General features: G+C 49.4%; 8 protein-coding genes across 8 annotated transcripts; 3 read left to right on the top strand and 5 right to left on the bottom strand.

The window, feature by feature from the left end:
- Positions 1–3,128: 3,128 nt before the first annotated feature.
- ATNIH1004_011100 (putative ARF GTPase activator (Csx2)) lies at positions 3,129–6,831 on the bottom strand (the record flags this gene model as incomplete). The annotated part of the gene is made up of 5 exons (XM_033575666.1): positions 3,129–4,524; positions 4,577–4,667; positions 4,746–6,423; positions 6,510–6,643; positions 6,768–6,831. 5 exons carry the CDS (start codon positions 6,829–6,831, stop codon positions 3,129–3,131), a joined length of 3,363 nt encoding a protein of 1,120 aa, XP_033421521.1.
- A 1,426-nt stretch (positions 6,832–8,257) lies between these two features.
- On the bottom strand, positions 8,258–10,033 carry ATNIH1004_011099 (C2 domain protein; the record flags this gene model as incomplete). The annotated part of the gene is made up of 2 exons (XM_033575665.1): positions 8,258–9,257; positions 9,342–10,033. The coding sequence occupies 2 exons, from the start codon at positions 10,031–10,033 to the stop codon at positions 8,258–8,260; spliced, it is 1,692 nt and encodes a 563-aa protein (XP_033421520.1).
- Positions 10,034–11,115: 1,082 nt separating this feature from the next.
- Positions 11,116–11,820, top strand: ATNIH1004_011098 (PaaI family thioesterase; the record flags this gene model as incomplete). Its single annotated transcript, XM_033575664.1, has 1 exon — positions 11,116–11,820. The coding sequence occupies one exon, from the start codon at positions 11,116–11,118 to the stop codon at positions 11,818–11,820; it is 705 nt and encodes a 234-aa protein (XP_033421519.1).
- A 161-nt stretch (positions 11,821–11,981) lies between these two features.
- On the bottom strand, positions 11,982–13,073 carry ATNIH1004_011097 (thioesterase family protein; the record flags this gene model as incomplete). The annotated part of the gene is made up of 3 exons (XM_033575663.1): positions 11,982–12,646; positions 12,702–12,887; positions 12,959–13,073. 3 exons carry the CDS (start codon positions 13,071–13,073, stop codon positions 11,982–11,984), a joined length of 966 nt encoding a protein of 321 aa, XP_033421518.1.
- A 397-nt stretch (positions 13,074–13,470) lies between these two features.
- Positions 13,471–16,462, bottom strand: ATNIH1004_011096 (putative alpha,alpha-trehalose phosphate synthase subunit TPS3; the record flags this gene model as incomplete). The annotated part of the gene is made up of 4 exons (XM_033575662.1): positions 13,471–13,520; positions 13,576–14,902; positions 14,989–16,381; positions 16,440–16,462. The coding sequence occupies 4 exons, from the start codon at positions 16,460–16,462 to the stop codon at positions 13,471–13,473; spliced, it is 2,793 nt and encodes a 930-aa protein (XP_033421517.1).
- A 904-nt stretch (positions 16,463–17,366) lies between these two features.
- On the top strand, positions 17,367–18,570 carry ATNIH1004_011095 (Stk19 family serine/threonine-protein kinase; the record flags this gene model as incomplete). The annotated part of the gene is made up of 2 exons (XM_033575661.1): positions 17,367–17,928; positions 17,981–18,570. 2 exons carry the CDS (start codon positions 17,367–17,369, stop codon positions 18,568–18,570), a joined length of 1,152 nt encoding a protein of 383 aa, XP_033421516.1.
- A 1,783-nt stretch (positions 18,571–20,353) lies between these two features.
- Positions 20,354–22,273, bottom strand: ATNIH1004_011094 (C2H2 zinc finger protein; the record flags this gene model as incomplete). Its single annotated transcript, XM_033575660.1, has 1 exon — positions 20,354–22,273. The coding sequence occupies one exon, from the start codon at positions 22,271–22,273 to the stop codon at positions 20,354–20,356; it is 1,920 nt and encodes a 639-aa protein (XP_033421515.1).
- Positions 22,274–25,695: 3,422 nt separating this feature from the next.
- Positions 25,696–27,314, top strand: ATNIH1004_011093 (uncharacterized protein; the record flags this gene model as incomplete). The annotated part of the gene is made up of 3 exons (XM_033575659.1): positions 25,696–26,184; positions 26,246–26,713; positions 26,778–27,314. 3 exons carry the CDS (start codon positions 25,696–25,698, stop codon positions 27,312–27,314), a joined length of 1,494 nt encoding a protein of 497 aa, XP_033421514.1.
- Between the last annotated feature and the right edge of the window lie 238 nt (positions 27,315–27,552).

The following is a 27,552-nucleotide window of genomic DNA, read 5'->3' as shown; positions in this document are numbered from 1 at the left end:
TAAGAAAGGTAGTGCTTTTTTATATGTATGTATGTATGTATATGTGTGTGTGTGTGTGTGTGTGTGTGTGTTTGATTCATGTACCCTGCAGGCTGTCTAGCAGCATGGGAGACGTATGGCAGCTAAGAAATGGAAGAAAGAAACACAGAAAAGAATGGGAGTGGAAGATAGAAGAAGGCTATTAAAAGGATGACTTGAGATCCAAACTTACCTCCTAGTAGGAATAAAGAGGATGATGCAAAAATATCTAGGAATGGCTTTCCCCTGCCCTTATTGTCTGTATCACGAGTAGACAACGAACGGAGCCAACAATGGGAATGGCAACAAATGGCCCCCCTCCCCAAAAAAAGGCCGCGAGAATGGAAAATGGAACGAGATAGGGAAAGAAGGTATGGAGCTTTCCAGATAATGTTTTGCTAAACCCACTTTTAGAGCTGTGGTTGCTTTGGCTTGTTCTGGGCGACGCACACCACTAGGACTGAAGCAGCGTTGATGAAGAATCAACAAGGACCCAATAGACTCGCAGAAGTCCTAGCAGCCGGTGGTGTACAGTTGTTCTAGGTGTGGCAGCCCGTATAATAATAATAAGAATAATAACCGAAATAGATAATTAGGACCGTGTTCGACGGCAGCAACAACTTGGTCGGTGTACTGGATTCATGGTCAGCCAACTGTACAGCTAAGTATGAAGCAGTAACTATATAGGTAAATGTCGTTTCCTTTCCATCCTGCGCTTCGCATGGATACAATGTTGATTTCTTTTTCTTTTCCTCTCCCCTTTGCTTTGTTCCTGTCTCTCACTATCTTTTGCTCCATCCAAATCTACGCCAATTTGGCCCCTCATTCCTTTTTGAGGAAAGAGGAAAAGAACGGAAGAGAGGCCTTGTTTCACTGGCTTCAGAGATCCATATGCAAATAGACCAAGTTTATTGGTAGCATGTGATTCCAGAAAATATATAGATAATCAGTGAGGCCAATACCACACGTAAGCTTCGACCTTCCATGGAGTCATGGTGCATGAAAGAGGCAACAGTCATATAGGAGAGAGGGGTAGAGAAGATTAAGAACATAGGAAAGCAGCCATTGTCATGCGCTAGGAAACAATACGTCAAAGATATGATCATGAGGATAAGAGGAACGATCAAAACGAAAACTGGGGGCAGGGGTACATTCCCGCTAGGGTCTAATCTCTCTCTCCTTTCCACTTCACTCCGGTACAAATGTCCCCCTCCCCCGAATGACAGCAACAAAGGCTAAGAAAACAAAATCCCACCGAAGTGGTCATCGTTGAACCTTTTCTCCTCGATGGACAGCGTCAACAGCCTACCATTCTTTCTCTAGCATCCTTGCTTGAGTCCCTGGTTCCACCTATCTGCCTCGGCTTTTAAGACCGATCTTCCTAGACATTCTTAGGGCATCCATCAGTTAAGCTAACAAATACGGAGTATTGTGCACGATGGGGTACTGAATGCTATAGAGCAGCTATATAAGTACTAGACCAACAGTAGCCAGTACCCTACCGACTTATATTAATCTCTATGTATAGAAGGAACCCCAGCAGTGGATTCTTCAACCACTTCTCCAGGAAGCCGAAAGAGAGGCACTTTACACATAGTTAGGATGTATAAAAATACATATTTACTGCTGCATAGCCACCATCATTACTCCTACGCCGCTATCCAGAGTAGTTCTACTAACTGGGGGTAGTCGACCAATTAATTGCTGCATGGAGTATACGACTCCATCATCACTGTCAATATGACGTCGCCACCAACGATGGTTCGATGACGTCATCGGAGGAGCTGCTCGTCCTTGCTATATGCACTGCACCATTCTGTCCCTTCAAGTTTTATTCTTCCTCACTACGTACGGATGGGGCACGATCTCCTCAGTTCTCTCGGGATTCACGTTTTTATTCATTGAGTTTGAGTAACTCCTGTTGTCGGTAGTATACATGGTACCCCGTACGTATGTGCCTTAAGGGGCCACACCTCCAAGAAGGTCCTGATCAGCAAGAACCAACAGAATATATCCCGGGGAAATAATGGTTATCATATGTATTATTGACTCCTGATCAGACGGTGACAAAATTAGGTCTTGGAGAGAAAGGCAGAAAGGGGAACACGTCATAACTAAATAATATGCAGGTCCCCACAACTATAATTATATTTATTCCCATATTGCACTACAACAGACAACGGCCAGTAGCAGTCTTACTATCTCTGGGTGTATTTTCCCAGACCGCAGCTTTATGTGTATATTCTTCATTATACAAATAGCCAGAGCCAAATCCATTCTTATTATAGATAGTACCTCAGTTCACCATTCTAAGCAAACAGAGCAAATATATCTACAAGCTAGAATCAAACTGATAAATTTGACCCATATTAATAAGTAGGATCGCTGTTCCCTGCACAACTCCAAATAAGCACTACTGTACATGCCATGATGTCGAGATAAAAACTGGGAGACCATTGTTAACAGTTCGCCAGATCTGCCAGACATCCTGGCTGTAGGACCTTCCACCTGCACACGTTATTTTGCGATAAATACAGTGTTGGTACAGTTTCATGAACATGGCTAGGCTATTCTGACATGTTTCCTGGTAAAGTTGGATGTAAAATGTATTAGGGCTGGGGGAATAATCCAAGACTTCCGTATGGCACCCAGGCACCGGGTTTGCACTCAAGCTTATCAAAGACATGTAAGACCATATTGGCCTGGGGAGGAAACAAGAAGTACAAGAAACAAAAGGGCTGGGGTGAGACACCCTCGAAAAATACCACGTGTTCGAAAGAGAAAGGAACTATTCACAATACACAGAACATACTAAGAGACAGTAGAAAATGCAAGTTCTTATATGCAGAAGCCATTTGACATCAATCCACCCTCATTAGAAACGTAAACCTATTTGAACAAGTACCAGCATCACATCATGTCCACTTGAGCCTCATGAACTATAATTATCATTATCAACCAAATCGCTGGGTTGGAGAGGAAGGGAAAAGAGAGCAAGGATCATTAAAATTAAAGGGGCTGCTGTCATATAAAGAGAGGGAGCGAAAGAAGGGGGAGAGGGGAAGCGGGGGAGAACGTAGACGCAGCCAAAACTATATAAGAGGTCGACATTATCGATCGATACCCAAAGAGGCGACCTTGCCAGCAAACCTGGCGCCCGCGCTGCCCCTTTTATGCAACTTCTCACGCTCTTTGCTGTCCAATGAACTCGGTCCTTGCGATGGTGGCATTGAACTATCACCCACCCCTCCCCGAAGACTCGGCAGGGTCCCCAGGGTATCGCCAGTGAGTTTTCCAGCGGCCGGTGTGGCCGGCGGAATGCCAAATGCAGACACTCGTGCAGTCCGCTGATTCAGGTACAATTGAGCTGCAGAGGAAAGAGGGATTGGAGGAGGTTGAGATGGTATCTCGGCTCCATTTTGGACGAGAAGTTCGGCAATTGGGAAAGGAATAACCTTCACGGCGGCGGCAGTACTGGGCCTAGGCGGAAGACTTGATGAGGTTGCTCCAGGGGATGCAGGATCCGCAGCAGCCAGAGCAAGGAAAACCGCATGGGTATTCCGGGAGCGATCCGTGATATTCACATTGGCACGCAGAGCGATCCCGTAAAGGACACCCTGGATATCATTTCTCTTGATCGAAGCAAGCAGCGTTTCATCCGGTGTCGCGAAGTGTGATAGTGGGGAAGGTAGTTGTTGGATATAAGCTCGTTCGCTATACTTGGCAGTGATAAATTTTAGCCGCTGTTCTCGGGTTGATGCTGCTATCGGCTTCTGAGACTGATCAAGAGTTGCCTCCCAGACCATGTTACTGACACGGTTACCAATCTGCAGAAGGATCTCCACAATGTCATTGGAAAAAGAATTCACGTCCAGTGTAAGGGACCGAATTTTAGAAATATGCGTTCCAAGGGACCTGTGGATGCCACTACATTCGATGCATAAAACAATTCCTAGGTTGATAGACACCCATTCAACCTTGGACGCAGATCCACAATCTGCACACCAGTTATTGCCCTGGTCGGCCTCACGAACTGTCTGGAGCAGCCTGGACGGGTTTTCTTCGAAACTGTGACCATCACGTACGTAGCTCGGCCGAGCACCAACAGTGGTGCGGCGAGTCACGTTGTTATTAGAACCAGTTGAGTTGGAATGCTGTCCCAGATACGAGGAGCTTTTGCCAGTTAAGACGGAGCCGATGTCACGACCAACCAATGAACCATCCTTGTCAGACGAAAGGGGATGTGAAGACATGCCCCGACCTTCAACAGCGCTCTGCAAGGCATTGTTAATCGCCCTGATCCAGTTGCTCATATCATCCTCGGAAGTTGCTTGGTAAATGCGTTTGTACTGGGGTGTAATAACTTCAAAACAGAACCGTCGCTCCGCATTCCGAGCCTCGCGCACGGAAGCCATCCGGAGATCAATGGGATCCATATGTAAATCCAGCTTCTGTTTCCAATTGCTGTATTCAGAGAGCTTCCCCTGGTCCAGTACGATCCAGAATCTATTCCAAGACATTAGAGATACCCTAGAAGATACCATGTCCATCAACTTACTTGTGCCATGCTTGTTTGTTTATGCCTTTGGGGTCGATGTGGGACCCTGGTCGGGATAATGCCCAGAGGAGGCCTTCCTTTCTTTGCTGACCTGTCGCATTGTCAATATCTGGGCAAATCTGGTTCTCTGAACCCTAGGAAGCTTGGATGGACTTCTAAAGAGACGTACCGTTTGTACCGGTGGATGGAGCGGTTGGAGCCCCAACCGCAGAATTTATACCAGCTGGATTGGCCTGTGCTGAGAGTGAGGGCGTATTGCTGATCACACTCCGCAGCTGAGATCCTGTGCTATCTGCGCGTCCCAGCTCGCTATCTGACTTCTGATTCCCATTCCCATTGCTCGGTAAAGTTGGTAGCGCGCTTGACGAGGCTAAAGAATCAGGCTCGAGATATGTGTTGCTGCTCTTTTCCAGGGCTCGCCGCTTCTCCTCCCTCTCTGTTCTCTGAAATTGGAACTCTTTGTCCGCCTGGTTGACTTCGTGGATTAGCGCATCTAATTGCGGGGTCATGTCATCAATCTTTTTGGCAGCTGCAAGGAAGCTCTTTGCCTGCGTGTCGGCGAACTTAGTGAGATGCGAGAGAACCTCCTGCTCTTTACGGCCACCATGGAGATCCTGCATGAACGAGGAGTAATCGAAACGCTTGAGCTCGAAGTTCCGTCTTTTCGCCTGGTACTTGGAATCACTTTCGGCTCGCTTTTTCTCCTTCAAAGAATCCTGCCGTTGTCCAAGATAACGGCTAACATAGGCATAATAATCCCTACTTTCTTCTTCGAACTCCTTCTTTTTCGCTTCAGCCTGTTTAATGTCATTATTGTAAAGTTTCACCAATGGTTCTATGACCAGCCTTTGAAGCTGGATGGTGTTCAGACGCTCATAATTAAGGATCTGCCGCGCGATCTTTTCAAAATAGTGGTCAAGCGCAGGCTGAATCGCATTGGCGTTGGAGGTCGACGCATCATTCAAGGCAGAGATAAAGGCCTCCACAGCTTCATTGCACGTAGTTTGGGCCTGGTGAGCTGCCTCTGCCTTTTTGAGCACTTTCTTAATTTTTGCGCGCATATTCCCCGTTTTCTGTTCTAATGCTTTCATTGTAGCCCGAAACAACGGGCCATCTTCGACCACGCTCATGTCTTCACCGGGGCGCGAATGGGGAAGATCGACTTTAACGGGAGGTGGAGGCGCGGAAGCCTGAGGTGGAGGGGGCACAACATCATTGATCTCCGGGGGCGTACTTGGGGGGATATGAGGATTGGCTACCACATCCACGTCGCTGGAATGAGTGAGAACAGAGTGGGAGGAAGGTAGACGGTTGCGGGGCGGAACAATAAGTTCAAAGTTGGGTGACGGAATCTGCGGACTCGGTAGCGCACGCATCGAGTTCTGGACCCAGAATGAGAAATGAGCGAGGGTATTTAACCGGTTAGCTCTTTGATCATAATCTAGAAAACTGCAACTATTTCTCCATCCACCCCCTTTGTCCTCCACGGCTTTAGGGGGTTTCCATTTCCAGGACCAATCGAATTGGACGGAAGGGTTGCCCCCGGTCGAGTAATCCCCGACAAACTGCACGTTGGAATTATTCTGTAAGTTCGGGTTGGCGTGAAATTCCCGAGTAATCAAGTTGTCCAACTCCTTCGAATTTGGCGCATGTGCAAATGTAAGCCCAGTTAGCACAGTATCGGCCACTTCTGGCAAAGAAGTTGAAACGCCATTAACCGTGGAACTTGGGACATTGCCAGTTTGAGTTTGCCTTAGTATGAAGGTAAATCTGAAGTTCAATTCGTCCTCGTTCGATAGGCGTAAAAGAAACGTAGGTGACGAAGCGGACGAGGAAATGTCGGGGTCCTATATGGGCAAGCAGGAAGTGAGCCTGTGTTTTGCCAAGAGGAAGAATGCATAGCAATAAGAGAGTAAAAAATAATGGATCCTACCTGTATGTATTCGATCGGACTGTCATCACCAGTATCACGTTTGGCAGCGTATCGAGAGGCTGGGTATGAATTGGGAATTAGACTCAACAGAACTCGGTGCTTCGAATTGGTTATCGTCACCGACGCGACCGTAACTGACGCAAATCCGATCAATCAGCAATTCTAATAATAGTAATATTTCTTCCCCCCTCCAAAAAAAAAAACCAAAAAAAAAAATAAGAGCAGTTAAATTAGAACCGCGCGAAGGTTTGGACATACACCTGGTCTGGTCCTTGAAATACAACGCCCCGGGCTCATCCAGACGGCTTCCGACGTTTCCCATGATGAGAAAGATCGGTTTATCGAGCTACCGCTCGAGGGAAATGGGTCCAGAAGGAAAACCGGAAAATATAAGGGTGAGCATCGACGGTCTGCGCGCCCAGAATTAGATAGAAGGGTGGTCGTCAAAGTAAGCAAGCAGATGAGCCGTCATCCAGACTGGAATGGAATGGTCTTCAGATGCGTCCCGTCCAGCGAGTCGTTAACGGGTCGAGGTCCAGCAGATCGGGATCCGGCAGGTAGAGAGGTTGGTAAACCGGAGGGAATTCCGTACACGAGAGGCTTGGATATAATCAAGGGATGATATACGTGAGAGGATCCAGAGTATAGGGGGCGAGATGACTTCTTTTGTTTCCCTGACCGACTAGACAAGGTGCAGTCCTTGCGGGTGAAATACTCCGTAGATGTCCAAGGCCCGTTCTCCCACTCGGAGCCAGAACGCTAGAAAAAGAGAATGGGGAGAAAAGCGGGGAGGCGAGGAGGGAGAGGGGGGTGGTGGAAATGGAGAAAGGAAGACAGGACACATAAGACCAGAGAAGGAGAAAGGGCGGAAGAGTGGAGGGGAACGGATGATGGATGATCGCCTGGATGGGGCTTAGACTTGGTGGTGTTGTGCCTGAGGATAATTGCTTGTCGTCCGCTCGCGCTAGGCTTATATATCATTGCTACTACCTAACTATTGTGCTCAATGATATCAAATACATTTTACCATGTCTGTCTTTCTACATATATACGGAGTACATACAGACCCCCCTTATTAGTCGGCCCATCATGCACCCGCATTTCCTCGGCCTCTAGTATTGATATTAGATTCAGTACTGCATAACGTCCCCAATACCGCGTAAATCTCATGGGAATCCATCCAAACTGATCAAATCATGTGACCTGGCTGGCATTCATTCGAATACGCCGATAACCTCTCCCTAAGGTACTTCATTGTTCCACCCCCGCCTATTCTCACCCCTTCGGAATTTACTACCTCCTGAGAGCAATCCTCAAGTCCAGTGAGTTTACGTATTGACAATGCCGTAGGGATAGAGTTTAGCCTGTCAATTCAAGATCCTTTCACAGCGTCTCACAACAATTCACGAGATGCCACTGAAAAAAAAAAAAAAAAAAAATGTATAAAAATAAAATAAAAATAAAAATAGCAATAAATAAAAATGAAGCCATTAAAAGAGTATAATACAAGACGTTTCCCGGAAGTGAAAAGGATACAGTCAGGGCTGGAAAGTAGCCTTTCAGCCATGCATGGAGATAAAAATATAGACAGGATGTAGTATTTAGCGTGGACGGAGAAAACAGCGGGAGGGATGGATAGAGAGACCTGATAACAAGAGACATTGAACTCGGTTGGACGGAGCAGATGGAGAATACTCGTTAACGGTGGACCATAGCATGGGGTGATGATCATGTCAGGGTCACGGTCATCAACTCTTCGAGGCGCCGGAGGTTTGCCGATTCATGGTAGCTTCTTCGGCAGTCAGTAGGGGGGGATCTGCAGATGTAGATTTGGATGCGTGGATGCCTGAATCACTCATATACGTATGGCTGTCTGCTTGTGCCCACTTCATGACTTGACCCTTCACATCACGCATGTTGTGTACCTTCTGGGATAGTTCTCTGCGTCTCTTGTGCCGTGTGCCACTGCGTTCCTCGAGCTCCTCTTCGTCTGAACTGGAGATGGAGAGTGATGAAGAGCTGCTTTGCTGAAGGAAGGTCATCTGGCCACCCTCTCTCTTGAACTCTCTTTGCTCATTCTTCAATGATGCCATCTGCTCGGCATCTTCCCTGCAGGCCAAGGTGGTGACATTGAGCCCGGGGAAATTCCGGGAGATGAACTCTTTTAGTAAAGGAAGATACTCGCCATTAGGGCGATAGGTTCCGCTTTCATTATCGATGAAAAGTTCGTAGTCCGCCGGGTCGGTGGAAATCTCCGATTCTGCTGACGGCTGATCTTCCACGGGCATCTCAGTTTCTGAAGCATGCGATATATGTGAGTGGCGCCGCCGCCGCTGCATGCGACGACGCACGAAAAACTCGCCTGAATAGGCTATGTATATGGATACATTGCTATGCATTGTGTGCTTGCTGAGCATGTCGATTCCGAATTCTTTCCCAGTCTCCGTAAAGCGGAATTGCCCGTCGAGGGTGAGGACGTAGGTGAAGATTCGTCCGCCTTGGGCATAGTGGACAAACTCGAGAAATTTCTGCGTCAGAGCGATACAGGGCGACTCAAACTGGCCATTGAGAGTCGTTCGATCAAAGTTGTAGATCCGCTGATGCTGGTGATGCAAAGCTCGATTAAGAATCCATCCGCGCAGGCTCTGGGCATTGAACATCCCCGCGACAAAAGGTTTGAACTCGACGTAGCGATGATAAAGCTCCACCGGCACCGGGCCCTTGAGCTGGATCTGGATGGCCTGAAAACTAATATATCGGAGGTGATGAGTGCCAGGCTCCCATTTGGAGGAATATCAGGTCAAAAGGAGGTAGGGGTGGGGGAATATGTACTTGTACCGGGAAACCGCCTTTCTACCGTCCTGTGTTTGGACTTCGTCCTTGGTACCCGCCAATATTCCAATCAGAGGCGAAAAGTGTTTGAACCAGTAGTTTGGCCCAACCGTGTGCACCTGTGCCCCCTCATTATCCGGCGTCCTGCCTAGAAATTGCACGCTGATCACCAAATGTGAGCCGGTATCCAAACGTCCCGAGGCCAACGCCGCAATGTTGCCAAACAAATAGACCCGTTTGCTGCCCGTGCGTTTCTTGACCTTAAAACTCTGCTCCTTGATACTAGCCCAGTCATCGTGGATCGAGCCGACCTCGACGTATGCATTTCCCAGCTTGTCATCATGATCCGCTGTATCTTCATCGTAGACGATACATTTGAGGGTAAACCCGGACGCCGGAATGTTGGCCACGATCCACTCGCTGTCCCAGACCGGATCACGATTTTTGCGGACCGTCGGGGTTCGGAACACTAAGCCGGGATCTTGCTTGTGCCGCTGCGGGAGGTCGACGTTCAGCTGAGCGACAACATATGGGTCAGAAGAGAAGGAGCCGAAATCGGCGCAGGGGAGGTTGATGCCACGATGGAAGGTGAATTTTAGGGTGTAACCCGGGGGTGCATAGGGGAACGGGGTGGTATCGAATCCTCCAGCGGGCTCTTTGTGGGCCGGTTTGCTATTGGGAGATGCCTTCATCATGACGGCCCGGTTCTGAAATTGGCCTGTACTATTGATGAGTTTTTGGCCCCTATGCATTCAGCCGGGTACCGGGACTGCACCTGAGGATGGATGTCTCTCATCTGCCCGTTGTGCCGTTTAGGGATTTTGTTGCTGCCTACAAATATTCGGGCGATTAGCGGAAAAATGCGGGTCGGCTGCTGAAAACATAGAGGTGGAGACGAAGCGAACCAAGTCAATGCGCTACCGCTGGGTAATAATTGGGATTGACGGATTTGGCGGGTGGTAAGTGTGGACCATGTCGACCGTGCTGCGGTAATGTCGCGAGCAGCAGTAACGGAGGGATGAAAAGGGAGAAAGGCAGGCAGGCACTTACCCGGGAAGATGCAAGAGAGGTGGTTCCGAGGGTGAAATTTAAGGAAGGCTAAGCTTTGTAGATCCGGCTCTTCCTCGGGTTGAGATGGTTTTTTTTTTTTTTTTTTAAGGGCGATTGGTATTCAGCGAGGTGAAATGGATGGCGACGGCGCATTTTCCAGCCCATTTGATTTGTGGGTGATGATGGCATTGCTGCTGTGTTGATCGATGGAGCTGACAACATCACTATAGAGCTGATACAAGAAATGCGTCCATTGACTCCGACAAGAAAACAAAGATTTATTTGCTAATGAAAGGATTTGTGGCTCATCGCACTTGTTGATCCCTCATGTTTCGTCCGGAGTATATATATAGCACGAACACCGCCACAATGTGGGGAAGGGATTGGTGAGAATTTCTCAGTCACAGCAAGAAGGTCCAGCATTTGTCCTGCTTCCACCATATACACACACTTTCTCTCTCTCTCTTAACTCTTGATTTCAGAAGGCTGACAGCGGATATATATGATGGCTGGTTTAAAATGCCAAGGATGATCCTCCACGGTTAAAGCGGCATTAAGGCGGCAACACCCTCGAGGAACATCCGAGGTACTTGTTTGCTCTGTCTCCGCCAAGTATCCACGGTTATATTCAGGAACAAGACAGCGCACAAGATTCCGGACTGCCACGACCTGCATTGAAAAAGAAGACAAGTTATCGGGATAGCGCCTAGATACCCACAACATAATGTCGGACCATTCGGCTACTTCTTCTCTTCCCTCTTCCATTATGCTGGATCCTCTCCCTGAGGACTCCCCATCTCTTCGTCCGTTCCGCGCCTATGCCTACAGTAATCACCTCCTTCAGAACCCCGATTACTACCCCATAGGAACCTGGTCACGCCTGCTCAAACCAACGGGCGAAGATGGCCTCTTTGCCGGCACTTTGGCCACTGCCACTACTATCCCGCACTGTCTGACGCTGCGTCTCCGGCAGCTTCCCACCCTTCCCGCCATCGCTCCAACCTGGCCTGCTCCTACGGCCAACCCGACATCCGCCCCATCCTCCACGCCCCCAGATGTCTTTATGCTGTTGGCTCTGGCGGCTACGGGTATCTGTGGCCATCCGTCTACCGTCCATGGTGGCATTGTGGCCACCTGTATCGACGAGGCGATGTCACTGGCGGTGACTCTGTATGCACCTCCGCCCGAATTGGATCCCCAGTCCCAGTCCCCACGGGGGAAACTGTTCACGTCCCAGTTAGATGTGCGATACAAGAGACCTGTATCGGCTCCCGGCCTGCTGGCCGTGCGGGCCAAGGTGGTTGCCCGGGTCGGTCGGAAGTTCTGGGTCCGCGCCCAGGTTCTCCAGGAGGATGAGGAGAACCCCTCCCAGATGGTTGTCACGACGGACGCCATGGCGTTCTGGTTGCAGACCACGGCGAACCTATGATCCCCGGTTATGTCAAACGCTGTAAATAGATTCGACCGATCGGCCGATGGTCCATGTTTATAGATCTCTGTATCTTATGTATAGATGTCTTTCTCTTATGTATAGATGTCTTTCTCTATATATGTACAAGTACGCGTATGTCTTTCGCCCATTCAGGGGCCTCACAGTCTCAACCGCTGTCCCACATTGCGACTGCTACTCAGAACCAATCCAACTTGGGTACTAAGTGCCACCACATCCCCTTGTACGTCTAGCACCACCACCTCCAGATCCGTCCGGCCATCCTGTATCACTTTGGTTTGGACTCGGCTGTAAAGCCACTCAACACCCTGGGGAGGCAACCGCTTCTTCAGGTCGATGTTCAACGTGACCGTTGGATACCAGTATTTCGCCGTGGACGAGGCGTTATGCCCCCGGGACGACGCCGATGCTACTGCGTCGAACCCATCTAGTGCCATAGGAAACATATCCGTCAGATACGCCACGGCCTCGTTCGTCCACCGCGCCTCGGGATCCCCGTTGGGTCGGAACCGCGCCCATTGGTCGACCACCTTGGGCCTCCCCAGCTTCGGATCCGGCCCGAAGAGTTCGATCTGTTGTGCCGCACGCCGGAACTTGGGAAATGGCACCTCCAGGCGCATCCAATCGCCATCGTGGCCGGTTTTCTTCAGGGTCGACAGGTCCACGCGACCATCTGGTCCAGTTCCGCGCAGTGGCGGGGGGAGTAATTCCCAGCTGGTGTTTGCGGAGAGGCCTACTTCGGCGGAGGACGGGCTGACGGTGATGTAGCCGGCTACCTTGACCTCCAAGCCATCATCCCCATCTTCTGTCGCTCCCCGCTTTTTTTTCGCTAGGCTGCGACAACGTGACGTGAATCGTACTAGTGCGCGCCCCCAACTTCATATCTTGCACGCTCAACACGGCGGATCCGGCAGCCGTGCGGCGCAAGAACGTCAGCTGGATCGAGATCGGAGTTGCCGGCTCATTGTATAGGGACGGATGCTCATGAGCAAAATGGATAGTGGCTAAACGGTAGAGGACGGCGGTGGTATATCCTCCATGCGGAACTAGGGGTGACAGGTTAATATGCTTCTACTGTGACACCATGTCAAAGAGTAGGTGCACATAGCAGCCATACCTGTTCCAATACACCATTCATCCCGAAGAGAAGCGGAATAGCGGTTGGAGTGAAGTGGTGTCACTTCAATTGCTTCCTCCCATGTTGGTAGGGTGTTGACCTGAGAAGTTGCCATCTCCTATAGATCGTGCGTGGGCTTTCAATATGGTCGTAGCTGAAAGGGTCACCAGCTATCTATAGATGACAGACGCAGAAAAATCTGTTTGCCCTGGAGACAAGATACGAGATGCCTTCATTAGTATTAACGAACAGCCTGTGAGCAACCGAACTCTACGTGTAAATCCTCCACTGACCTCGGTTGATGCCACCAAGACACAACCCGAGTGCTGACTAACACCCATACCCCAGGTGCTGCTCTGTTCTGTACCATACAATACTGTACAGTATTGAATACCGTCGCGCCGATCTATAATATCATGTATGCCTTCATCCTACTATTATATGCCGTTTAGTTTACCAAATGATCATATCTTCGTGACTGATAAGAAAAGGAATAAAAAATAGACTCTTTTTTACGCTCCACTGGATGTAGTGGCCAACTTTTCCAGGCAGGAAAGCACGCCTACAGCGAGATCCAGTTAGTTCACAGATATCCTCAGGAAAATGAATAAACCTACCAATCACTCCCTGTGTTAATGTTGCCTTGGCCTCCGTACTCCGAGATCCCAAGGTGACTGTCATGGCATATTTCACCGCATTGGCGCTTTCGAGTTTATTAGCCCACCGGAACACAGGCTCGTCATCTCGGCCATCCCCAATGGCAAGGAGGAAGTCTGGTCGCTCGATCGTCGTCTCCTGTTCACTCCGCTCCAAGTAGTGTCGCCAGGCCATGGCTGCTGCCGAGGCCTTATTTGTATCAGCCGGTTCCACCACTAGCGCTCCGTTGACCAGGACAGCATGAGCCCCTTGACTGGCGCAAGAGTCATTGATGTGACCAGCACAGTCTGATGCCAGCCGGGAAGCAGCTATCTGGTCTTCTGCCGAACCATAGTGGAACATAAGGGAACAGTGGCGCTGCTCGATCCAACTGCCCTCCGCTCGTTCCTGGTAGTAGCCAAGGATCTGATGGACCGCCTCCTTCCACGCATCGGTCCGTGCCTTGTTAGTTAACTTGAACCATTCCTCTGTCCCCGGCTCACGCACAAAGCAGCCATTCTCGGCGATGAGACCGAGGCCCGCAACCATCCGAAACAGCCGCTCCATCTCCTCCGGCATCCTGGAGCTCATGACGAAAACCACATTCTTGGGGTCGTCGGTCAGATCCGTCAGTGTGGTAATTGCCCGCTGGGGTGTGGTAACGATGATGCTTTTCGGGGAACCCCAAGAAGCCAGAGTACCTTCGTAATCCACAATGATAAGCCGACGCGAGGACAGCCGATATGCCTCTTCAAGCTTATTAATTGAGAGCCGTGGAACGGCCATGATTTCGCGGGACGACTGCTCATTCCAGACACGGTTCAAAGTCTCGCTGAAAGATTTAACCCAGTTCGCTGTAGAATTTTCCAGCACTGCCCGGTGTACCTGCATCCACACCTGCTGCCGCTCTTCTTCACTCCTGGAGAGAGCTATGTGAATCGCTTCAGCACACTGTCTATAATTCCAGGGGTTGACCAGAAGAGCGTGATTGCCGAACACTGATGCGCTGCCCGTGAACTCACTTAGAATTAGAGAACCGTATTTCTTTGTACCATACTTGCCATCCTGGCAGTAAACAAACTCATGACTCGTTAGGTTCATGCCCTCACGCAGGCTTGTAATCATGAGTGCATCTGCAACAGAGATCAACGCAAGATACTGCGGGAAGGCTAGGTCTTGCTTTAGGAAGACAAGAGGCTGGTGAGCAAGCGTTGAGTGGGTGGAATTGATTCGCATGGCAATTTCTGAAATAGTTGCTTCTAGCTCTGGCTGCTCGGTTGTACTGGTGGCCACCTGAATCAATACGACCTGCCGAGGAGAGAACAGATCAAAAAGTCAGTCATTTTGTGCCATGGGGCTACTTTTGCAATAGACAAATTGGCTGGGTCACATACCTGGTCCCTCCACTCGGGATATGAATTAAGAAAGAGCTCGTAACTTAAAAGTTTTTGCCGGATCCCCCGGACTTGGTCAATCTTGTCGCGAGATACGATGAGCCGTTTCCCCTCATATCGTTCCGAGATGGTTTTGATCCAATGTTCAACATCGGTAGCTTGACGGCGCCTATCCCAAGATGTTGGATCAATACCGATAGGGAATTTGTTCACATTGACAAATCTGTCCTCCAACTGGACACCGTCATTGGTGGCTTCCACACAGAGAATGCGACTACATGTTTGGAGGAAATGGCGGCAATACTCGTCCGTCTGGAAGCCCACTAGATTTGCGCCCAGTATACCCTCCAGGAGTTCCTTGCGGGGCGCCAGGCATCGGAACACTTCCGACGACGGAAAGGCAATGTGAAGAAAGAAGCCGATCTGGGCATCTGGAAGTAGTTTCCGCAGCATGGCAGGAACCAACAGTAAGTGGTAGTCCTGGACCCATATTGAGTCCCCACGCTTCCAGTTCCGTGCGATCTGCTCGGCAAATGCCTGGTTGGTTTTCACGTAGTAGATCCAGGAATGATCCTCATATGCCTTGCTCTTGGGATTATCAGGAATTTGGTAGTGGAATACCGGCCAGAGAATGGTTTTGCAAAAATGGGTGTAATGGCCATCAAAGTCACCGTCGCTAACGAAGACGGTCAACGATCCATATTGGTCTTCCAGCGTCTTGGCGATTGCTGCTTTTGTGTAGTGGGTTAATGCATCGGTAGGCATGCCCAGCGTGCCTACCCAAACTTGGTCCTCTAGCTGTCCGGCATCCGTCGCCGAGCGTACTGCATTGCGCAATCCGCCATTGCCCTGCTCGGCCGTTTCAATGGTCCAGCGTGCACCGGAAAAGGAATGCTTCTGGACCGATTCTCTGCATTGTCTAGGGGTGTCGATGGGATGAGGAGTTGGCGGGTGTAGTTCGTTGGGGGTCCTCTCGCGGGGGAGTTCCGCCAGCGGAATGATAGGCTCCTGGTGTTTGAGAATTGACGGTGATGGCGGACTTACGGCTCGCGGCCTGGGCTGATTTAGAGACAATGTTGAGCCCCACGCAGGCGAGTGGGCTTCACTCTCCGTCAGAAGATTTGTATCCTCTACCTGTGACGGAAACAGGGACCCGGTATGCTCCTGTTCGACCTGAATGAGATTCGACGAAAAGATGCGTTCGTGCTCGGTTGTAGCTCCGGGGGTGAGGCCAATTTTCCGGGAATTATTTTGTTGTTCAAACAAGCTGATGGCCGCATTGGGGGTTGCAGATACGGTATCCACGGGGGCCTTGGAAGATGCAGAACCTGTGGTACGGAGTGGGGGATCTTGCGACTCCTGGAGATGAAAATTGACGGTGTACGGGAGAAATCTAGATACTTTGGTAAATAGACCGTTCAACGAATGTAGGACTGAAAATATCCACATACAGTGAGGCGATATATATCGTCATTGTTTGCAGCAGTTAATAGCAGCGCAATAGAGGGGGAAGTAAGTGTTTGAAGAAAAAAAGAGAGGAAAAAAACGGAAGCGAAAAAAAAACGTCAATCAAGGGGTAGAGAGATGGAAAGGACCCTCGTGTTCTCCACTGGGATTATATATCGATCTTCCTCCCGACTCAATCGCACTGGCATAGAAATAGATATACAGGAACTTCTAAAGAGCAGGTTGGACAGACGGCCAGAATTGCCCTCATCAATACGTCATGTGAAGACCCACTGCTAGGCGCAGGTTTGCTCTTTCGACTCCACTATAAGGTAAGGGAAAGAAAACTCACCTCTATCTACTTTTCTAATATTCGCAATAGAAATGTTGCAACCGATGTATATAATCCTCCTACCTGTGTATTTTTACACCTCCTGTCCTGCATCCTAGAGAGGGAGATGCATTTAGGTACCCACTGCACTACACTATACCTGATAATCGGTGCTGCTACGTAGTACCAAGCTGATCCCATCCCACGTATGTATATATAGGACCGTTTTCAACGTAAATAGCTTAGTCATTGGGATGATTGCTGGCTATTCAATAATGCTCACCATAAAATCCTAACTTCTGTGGAATCCAGCAAAGCAGAATATACGAGACCGTAGTATACATAGTTCACGCCACAGCTGTACTTTCTTCGCATCATCTGAGTCCTGACAGTCAAGTCCTCTTTAAAATAACTTTCATTTTATCTGTTTGTCTGTAAGTTTGGGGGTAATCTGTAGACAAGAACTTAATTAAAAAATGATTGTACTTGAAAAAGCACTGGATTTGTTACACGTGATGATATCCCATTCTACTTTATGCCTGAGGAAAATATAATCTTATCCCGCCCGTCCTCTTTTGTTCTCTTCAACCTTCCCCTGGTCATGCCCCTGCGAATCACTTCTGCCCCAATCTCTGGAGTGAAAAAGAGAAAATCTCCAGCGAGTTCAAGGCTTCGTGCCTCTCCGTTTTCCAGCCATGCTCGCCGCAAGGCTACCACCCTAGGTTCTCAATCTACTACTGCATCCGGTGACGCATGCCCAGAAGACCACGATCATGGGCCACTTCCAGATCTTGGCTTGTCACGATACATTCCGGAGACTGCGCTGGTGGAAAATGTAGTTCAAGCTCTTTGCTACGTGCGTGACCACATGTTTGAGAATCTCCCCGCCCGAGCTGGCATGAGCAGTACTCGCAGCGCAGAAGTGCTTAATTTTCGTCGCTCGTTGCCTCCTCTCGTCTCTGTGGCACATGTTCATACCTTATTGGATGCACCTACGAAAGTGGAAAAGGAGATTATGGAGTTGGTGAACAGTGGTCGCATTCGTCGCTTGGTCGTCCCAGGAAGAGGGAATGATGCAGCGGGGTTAGGCGACTGCCTGGTCCTTTCGGAAGATTGGGAAAGGCTTGTGCGACAGAACAATGATTTAGAGCCATTTATAAAGGGTATGACATCGCAGGGAGAGAATGATAATTCGATCTGTTGACGAATCTGTAGACAAGTTACTTAGGGTGCTTAATCGGATTGGTAACAGGTCCACCGTTCCCGGTGCAGCCTTCACCGCGTCAGAGTATATGGCCTTGGTTCGCGCGGGATTCCTTGTCTCCTCGTCCTTTCCAGCGCAGGGGTCCTTAAGTATCGCATCTCTCCCTAGCCTTCCATCGCCTTCAGTAGCAGAAAATCCGGCTAGTCGAAGTGATAGCGCTGCTCAACCCACTCAAATGGAAGCGATCAATCGTTCCCAGCTCCATTCGGCAACTTTGTTTCTTTCCCTCCCGAATACCGGGCCTTATCTTCGTCTTCTTGCTGCAGGTCGTGCTCATCTCCTCTCACTTTTGAAGAAATCCCCCGAAATCCCTCTTGATCTCCTTCGAGACCGCTGGGATGGTGCGGTCGAAAGCGAGAAAAGCTTCAGTGTCGCAAAGCGAGCACGAGGAGAATTCGCGGGAGTTTTGCCGGGAAGAACAAAAAAGTGGAAAGAGCTTTACGGAATGAATTTCCGGTGGGTTTTAGAGGAGGCCATTGGAGCAGGGCTAGTTGAGATTTTCGATACGGGAAGTGTTGGACCGGGGATACGCTGTCTGTGATTTGATGGATGGGGACATTACAGGGCTGATACATAGTGAAGAATAGAGTCAGTTGTACTTGTGCCTCGATCAAATTAAAGCTCTCAAATCTATTATGTTCCCGGTAGCCATATTTACCTGCAGTATTAATAGTTGTCGCTAGCGTAGGGTCAGGTGCTCTCAGTCGGAACTGGGAATATCTGTCTCTCAGTATCCTCTCTTTCTCTTTACCTCTGCGACACGACGTCCAAACATAATGTCACCATATCCTTCTCTCCTTCATCTCACTCCCATCCCTTTTCCATCCTTCCCTTGATGAGACTTCTCCACCCCGTACTATCAGACGCCATAGCTTCCACAGCTCTATTCCCGAGACATTCCAAACGCAGCGAGAACAAGTGCATCACCACCCGCCTCCACACCAGTTCAGTTCTCCTCTCGCGCCATACGGGTTTCTCCGACGGGGAGCGGAGAAAGCCACAAGGAGATTTGGTACTGTCGGAAAAGCATCCAAGCCAATACGCCGGTGTATGGATCAGCGTTGTGGAAGGAATTCCAGGATGGACTGAAAGCGAATCATGCCGAGAACGAGATGGCCTACACGCCGAGTGTGACGGCGGTGGAGAGGGTGCTGGAGTGAGCCATCGGAAAGGGAGATTCAAGGCCGGTGGATGGACGTGGATATGCAGGGTGCGTGCCTTGGGGATAATTCATTCCCTACGTACTCACTGATATGGCATGGCAGTCAACTGATCACTCACACCTTTCGTCCCGCTGCCTTGATTTCCTCCCGTTCCTTCATCTCCCTCTCTATTTCCGCCCATCTCCCCGTTCAGATCGCCAGGGGCTTTGTGACCGTTCAGATCCCTCTCTCGCACAAATCGGATTCCATCCTTAATGCACTGTCCGCCAGGATTACAGCGGAGGCGCCCCGAAACAACATCAATGCAGCATACGTCAGTGTGGAGCAGTTGGTGTCTGTTCCAAATCAACTGGAATGGTCCATTGGCCACTGCCTCGGACGCCCGGCAGGGCGATCCCTCAGTGGGTACAGCGCAGTTAGTCGATGGGAGTCCCAAAAGCCATTGTGGCGGACGTGGGGCTGTTCATCCAATGGACGGGTCAAAAAAGAAAAGCTCGCCGCTGAGCTAAACAACTGGACTTGTCCTACAGAGCTGGGCGAGCCTTGGGGAATGGCTCTTTGTATATTGGTTATAGCGGGCACGTTCCTAAACGTTACTGGTTGAAAATCCCTATTGCTCATACCAAAAATACATTCATTCCATGTTGCTAGATTCCCTTCAGAGGCAGAAACAAGCAATCATTGCACCCAGATAAATTCCAATGCACTAGTCCGCCGTACTTGGATTACACACAACAATGATTTGCTTCCATACTCCGTGCTCCTCTTAACACTTTCAAAAACAAACAAACAGAAAAAAAATGCCGGGATGCTAATGCCATCCATGACGTGCAAACAATGCTAAGACGAATAGTCGAGTACATATTAGAAAAGGAAAATTGACACTGTACCCTATACTCCGCAATGAGGAAACACCACAATAGTTACGTATTTATAAGTGGAGTGAGGAGGCAACGACCAAAGGTAGGACGAAGAAAGAAGAAATAAATATCCAAATAATAAAGACAAGCGTGAAGGATAAAATGACATGAAAAATTCGCAGCGGGTTTCTCGTAGGGTTTATGTCGTTAATGGCATGAGCGATTCGGTGATAAGGAAAGAAGAAACATACAAGCCAAGTGCTGTACGAGGTAAGAAAGGGTATTATTAAGACACAATCATTCATCGTTGTCCATTGCTGGCAGAGCCCGCCTCGAATTGGTTTTGTGTGACGCCCGTACTGGATGTGGTGGCTAATGTGTTGACACTTGAGGATGAAATCTGGGCCCTCAGTGCAGCCACCTCGGTCTTCAGCCCGGCTAGTTCCTCGTGGACAGAACGAACATACGCCCAAAGCTTATCTTCGCGTTCGCGGCTTTGATCGTTATAACCTGGGTCATGAGGCCCCAGAAGAGGACCGCCAATATTGGCAGCCGCTTCGGGTCCTGATTTAGACGTCAATAGCCCATTATGATTGCTAGAGTGGCTGTGTGATGAACTGTGTTTCGTGGCCGGTGGCTGCGTAGACCCTTGGGAGTGAAGCGGGAAGCGGGAATCAGATGAATTCATGCCAGGCGGAGGAGGCAGCTGGGGTGCACCAGGTTGAGGCGGCGGCAGACCTAAATTGGACGTGGAGTGGTTGGTGACGGACCCTTGGGAGGGTCCTGCCCTACCGTATGGCTGCTGCTGGAAAGACTGGGCTACACCAGGAGAATGAGAACGGTGTAGCTGGACGCTCTCGGCGCCGTGACTTAACTGATGAGAGGGCAAAGCGTTCGGCGAAAGTGATTTTGGGCTCTCTGTAATATTGGTATGCTGAAATACCGAGGTCCCAGATGGTTGTCCTGGAGGTGGAAATGTCATGTTTCCAGACTGGGAGATTGGGGACGTTGATGAACTAGAGCCGCCATGGCTGGCTGAAGGAGGGAAAAGACCTCCAGGGGACGGTCTGCCTGCAGCAATAGGGGGGTATGTACTTGGTGTCCGGGATTGGTAGGTAGTTGCAGTGTTTGACCCGGGAACGGGCTCTGCAGACACATCAGGCTTCTTTATGCTGGGCATGCTAATTCGTCGTTCGTCTTCCTCATCCATGCGCTCTGGCTCTGCATATACAAGGCCATCCATGGTATCCTCAGCTCCTCCGGGGCCCGTTGTGTCGCCATATTCGTCTTCGGCAACATAGCTGCCCATACTCGCTCGGCGTCCAGCGCACCCCCCTTGTCCCTTGTTGTGGCGAGCTAGAGCATCGCCACGAGCAAATCGACGCCCACATTTCGGACAGATATGGGGGCGCTCGCCGGTATGGAGCTTCGTGTGTCGTTTCAGATCATGAAGCCTGCGGAACCGCGATTGGCACGTCTGGCAAACGTACGGCTTCTCCTGACTATGCGTGAGGAGGTGACTCTTTAGGTTGTGATGTCTTGTGAATTCCGTCGCACAATAAGGACAACGATGCTTTTTAGTTGGCGAGCGTTGTCCCCCCTTGTGGAACCCCGAACCGGGCAAACTGAGGCCGCGACGTGGGTCACCAAGGCTTCCAGTCGGCATAGGGTAAGAAAAGGACTTGTTGCTTGCATCTTGTTGGATCTCAATCTCGTCCCGATGGCGTGGACGATCCCCATCTTGAGAAGCCGAGTCTTCTATTGGGCCAGGGCTAGCGACAGTGGATGTGTTGATGAGCGGTGAGGTATTCTCGGCTGCCCCAAAAGTATCTGCGGCATTCCCCGAGGGTGGATGGGGATCGACCTGCATTTGATCGGATGATATTTGCATGGGATCGTTTACCGAATTTGCCTGTTGTTTCTCGCTGGCGCCTAGCGCCTCCCTTGCCACTTGCGAGCTATTCTGCTCCGTCTCCTTTTCTTGCTCGAGAACCCGATCCATTGAGCCAGTCGCTGGTGCTGTTATCATGGGTGGCAATGAGTCTCTTGACCGCGAGACGTTTAGTCCGGCGGTAGCAATAGAGGTCAGGTTTGAATCTGCTTTCGTCTGTTTCAGAAAGGCGATAGATTCCGAGGGGCCTGATACGATGGAGGTGGAGGTTCCGGATAATGAGTTCGGGATAGTAACAGGTTCGTTGTTTGATTGCATCAATGCAGCCATGGATAATGGATGTTTCACGCCAGCCGAGAATGGTTGGCGAAAGAATGGGGAGGCTATTTCGACGGAGCCCATGTCAGTGAATCACGGCTCTGGTTGAAGCCTCTGAGTAACAGGATGATGACAACTAATGAAGGCCACAGCCAAAAAAAAAAAAAAAAAAAGAGGGGGAAAAAGGAAAGGAAATGGGAGAAAATTCAATGGGCATAACTCAAGAAAATTAAGGAAAAGGATGAGAGCTATTAGAGGTGGGCGCTCACCTAGAACCGAGTGTGGCGCAAGCTGATGGCGAGGTTCAGCTTTCGCGACTTCCTGTCAGACGACCAGGTCCCACAGGTATACAACAATGGGACCTTGCAGAGAGACAAAAATAGAAGCAGGTTCGGCAGGCTCAACAGTATCTGCTTAGGGTCGATCAAATTTGAGGTCAACCCATCAGGCGGGACTGTAGCGGATGTGCGGCGAAATGGAGATGCTTAATTAGGCCACAGAAGACGCCAGAACTAAGGCTTATGACCAAATCCGAAAAAGAAATGAGGCTATGCAACACTAAACTATCTGGCAAGCCGTCAATGTATAGTCGACGAGGTCAGTCGGATCATAGAGGATGAAGGAAGACAGGGGGGGGAAGGAGAAGACGGGGGATGCAGAGAAGGAATGGATACAGTGTGTCCAAGCCTCAATCACCGGAGCAGGCTGACATAAAAAATTAATTTTTTAAAAAAACAGTAAGGCGTAGAGCGTTATTGGACACGGAGATATAAATGTAAAGAAAAGATTGCGGGAGAGAAAGGTAGAGAAGAGTAACAAAAATAAAACAGAATAAAATAAAATAAAAATCAAAAAAGATAGAGGAGAGAGATCAATGTAATTTAGAAAAGAGATATTGTTGGTGAGTATGGATGAACTGATACAGGAGGTGATGATGATGCAGTGGCCAGGCAGACCTTAGTTCAGAGGATTGTTATGTTTGGGTTGATTGGTACTTGGGGGAGGGGACAGTGGAGGCGGCGGTGGTGGCCTTGTTTGTTCAACCAAGCGGAACAAGAGGAGGGGGAGCAAATCAAATCCAACAGGCTGCCAAAAAGAACTGGCGAGGCGCAGGGGAAAAAAGATGAGAGGCAGAGCGGATACCAGCAAGCAACAAAAGAGAAGGGAAGAAAGAGGCCGAGAGCAAAGAGAGAGGAAGTTGGAGAAGGGAATCCTTAATCCCAATACGAGAAGAAAGTGGCTGGAGCAACTTGGGCCGTACCAGCCGTGACCAGGCTCCACGCGGCTCTGCCTGACCGGACACGGATATTTTTCGGAACTACAGAAAGTCCGATAGTATTATGGTATTGAAGCGGTATTAAAGAGGCCTTGTGTTCGCTAAAGTACAGCTAACGGTAAAAGGTTAGTGGGATACTTTTTTAGTACTGGACCTGCGAGGCGCAGCAGGAGTTGCTCAAAAGAGATGTGGGTGTTAGATAGCATGTCGATGAAGGACATACATCCTGAATTTCGGCATGGATAGTCAATATGTACGACAACTACGGAGTAATTATCACCAAAAAAAAAAAAAAAAATCACCTAAGTAAGTAAAGCACATCTTCTTGTATAAATTTGTGACCTGGATGTTGTTCCATGAAAATCCGAGGCCGTGGCGTGGGCTTCCGGCTTTCTAGAACCTAGTGGGAAGGAGTGGCTGTACCATCTCACCGCCTGCCGGGCATGAAATGACCCTGAAAGCCTTGTCTTCCTGGTCAATATAAGCTGAGGCTTGGTGGAGATGCACAGATCGAGGGTGCGAATCAAGTCCTATACGATGTTCCTCAGTACGTATAGTGCTGCGTAGGTAGGGGGCGGATAATTTCAACATGCTCTCCTCCTTTAGGAGTCGATGTTTGAAGGTTATCGTAACAATCTAATACTACGGGGAAATACAAGCACTTATCTTGATCTTACATACTTGCTGATATGTAGTATGTAACAGCAAATGGCCAGATGAGGGTATATTATTCACCGTTGGCCATGAAGTACAGTGGCTTGACAATTAAATACCTACCTTTGAACTGTATCGTGGTGAATACTAGTTATACACCACTAAGCGTGGAAGTCTCATTGGTATGGTACCTCGATTGCTGGTATATAGACTGAGTGATGTCTCTTTGAGGAGGGAGAGGAGGAGGAGGAAGATAAGTTAACTTCCTATCCTCATGAATGACAGGACGGAGTAGGTGCCGCAGTGCAAACTGCGGGATTTTCAAGAAGGCGGTTATTTTGCTTGTGGGATTGGCGAATACCATGAGACCATCCTTAGTCATCGGCGAGAGGTGTGACCGAAGTTGCAGGCGCTTAGTAGTAGATACTGATTAGGACTTTAAGAGATGGGGAAAGTCTTGTAGAGACAAGTCCTACTTACTTCCTTCAGTAAGTTAACCTCCGTCAACTCCAGCGGTTCTGCAACGCCCGTGGTTGGCTCCGTTGAGAGACGATCAACACTGGCGCCGGGAAGACGAGCCAAATGACGAGCTCATTCGCTCTGGGAGTGATCAGACTTGCATAGGAAGTAGCTGTATCTGTATAGTGATGTCGATGCGCTCTTCCCCACTGTGATAAGTCAGGGTGATTGCTCTAGTGATGCATTCCCCCATCCAGTCATCGTGTTCGTTGGCCCTGTCCCTTCCTATCGTCACGTTGAGAGCGCGTCCGTACAGTTTTCACCCTCCTTGGTCTCCCCAATCATCTTTCCAGTCGTGGTCGCTCTGCATGCTCTCCGGCGCTTACCTTGCCCTTCACGTAGCCTTTGTGAGTCCGACCCCGCCGCCAGATCGATAGGATGGCCAGGCCAGCGCCCTTCATAGATATTCGGGAGGTGGCCACGCCATTCAGAAGTGGTCTGTCATCAGTCTGATTCCTCTGTTCTCTCTCTTTCCCCCTGAACCCACACACTATCGCACTCTTACTCTGGGTCTATCCCCTGGATTGTTTCTTGGTCGAAGCAGCGCAGGTTTCGCAGAGCATTTCCAAGAGACAAAAACGGTTGAGAGAAAAGTCGACCGATTGAGCCAACCAATAACTGGACTTCGGTAAGTACACTCACTCTCCTTGGATTCCTAATGCTATCAAGCACGCCATAGAAAATTAACGCCCCTTTCTCAATATTAGTTCAAATCATTTCAGAAGCCCTTTTGCTTCTCTAGAAAAAGGTGTGCTACCTTGTATGAGTCGCCTTTCAGACGACGTGACTAACGGACTTGGGTTAAGTGTATGGAGCTGAGCTGCGACAATAGCCCGCTGCGCATTTTCTAGACAGCACATTGGTTTCCAAAAGCCTCCAATCAGAACCCAGTAACAAGAACGGGCACTCGAGAGCTGGTTCTCTCCGTCCATATCTATACATCACGAGGCCATCTCCAAACCGTGATCTTGGTTCTATCTTCTCGATGTCTGTATCTGGAGATAGCCAAAAGAGCTTCACTCACACTTACGAAGCAGTTACTCCCATGGATATCGTTCGCGGTCATAATTACAGAGAAATGGCACCTGCACTGCAGCCCACCGTCGAACACAGGGATTCTTCGGATACGTCATCCTCATCTCTGAAGAGTCCCCGGACAGCTCGCTTTGCGGAAGCAACGACGATACATTCTCCGACTGGTCCTGCAGATACGGGGAGGTCACCATTTGCAGATCCTTCCAGCCAGTCTCAGACCCCTCCCGATGTGTCTGATGTGGGTTTTGGATACGTCAAGGCAAACGACCCAGCGCAACATGCCTCTCATCAACTCCCGCCGTCATCGCCCCTCAAAAGTGCTTTGAAGGTCCCCGGAACTCCTGGACGCACATTAAACCCCCTCAGTCCAACTTTCCGAGAGGAGTTTTATGTGGAGAAGCAAGAAAAGGTGGCGGAGAAGGAGAACGCCAGAGACCTGGTGAGTGAGCAACCCGAGACTATGGCACTCTACATAGATGCTTACGCGTTTCAATCTACAGCGTATTAAACTCCGTGTTCGCGTTGCTAAGATATTCCTTCGTTTTGTGAATTTTGGCTGCAGTTTAATCGTTCTTTCAATTCTGGGAACGACTTTGACCATATTCCATGCAACCAAGTCGTTACCGTCCCGCAGCGGTTTCCCCGCCTGGGCCAATGGTACAAATCCATGGACGCAGTATCTACTTCTATCGGTCTCTTGTATATCATTACTGGCCTGCCTGGTCGTATTTTGGGGCTATTGGAAGGGTGGTCATAAGCGTGCTGAAAAAGTCGCTGTCTATTACTCGGTCTTCTCCGTCTGCTTTTTCACATTCAGTCTTATTATGTGGGTTGTTGCAGCTGCCCTCTACCAGAATGACAAGGCCACTGGAAACGGCAAGGACCTCTGGGGTTGGTCCTGTAAGAAAAACACGAGAGAAGAATTGTTTCACAGTGATATTGATTATGCCCTTCTTTGTCGTCTGCAGGTATGTCAAAATCGGGCCGCTGTGGCCTCTCGACTGTTGTACATGCCTAACCTTGAATATATAGGACTGGGGGTTGGTATGCGCTATCATCGAAATAGTCATTGAGGTCTTAGTTATTCTCATTTATGCGGTGGTCTTCTATCGATTCTGGACCAAAAGACGGCTCGCAAAGTCAATGGATCATCGCGATAAAGCCAGATCTGATTTGTACCTGGCCCAGCTTCGCCTCCAGTCTGCGCCAAACACACCGGGGTTCCCTCACAGCGCAAAAATTCCCGTTGTATCCAGCTCCATTCCCCAGGACGCTTACTCTGCTGCGGAAAATGGAGAGTCATGCTCCACGCAATTTGCTACTCCTAAATCTCCTACCAGGCCCCAGCCCACGTTCCAGCTACAACCACCTCCAATTCGTGTGCAGCATGCAACACCCAAGCCTATGCAGGAAGGATTTCCCACACCGACACCCGCAGCTGCACCTATGCAGGGTGGGCCTCAACATATGGGTGCTGCTCCCGGCGAGCGGACTTACGAAGCTGTCCCCATCCCAGTTGCTTATGCGAGTCCAATGAGCCCTAACTTTCCGCATGGAGCACAACATTGAGACTTATGCCATCATCCCAAGTCAGAGTTTGAATGGTAGATAGCAGATTATTTGATGCGCTTACATTATATGTTTGGATATTTGAAATGAAACGACTAAATTCGATCGAATATTGCAACATGCTAGTCCACCTATTTTCGCATGCCAGAGCTATGATCGTCTCGTTATAAATAATTAAGTCTCTTTTGCGACGACTGGTGTCCATATAATATCTGGTATTTACATTATACGCTTCATT

Source organism: Aspergillus tanneri (assembly GCF_003426965.1).
Source record: "Aspergillus tanneri strain NIH1004 chromosome Unknown AapTan_8_pilon_pilon_pilon, whole genome shotgun sequence".
NCBI classification, from domain to species: Eukaryota; Fungi; Ascomycota; class Eurotiomycetes; order Eurotiales; family Aspergillaceae; genus Aspergillus; species Aspergillus tanneri.
This window is presented reverse-complemented; position numbering and strand designations above follow the sequence as displayed.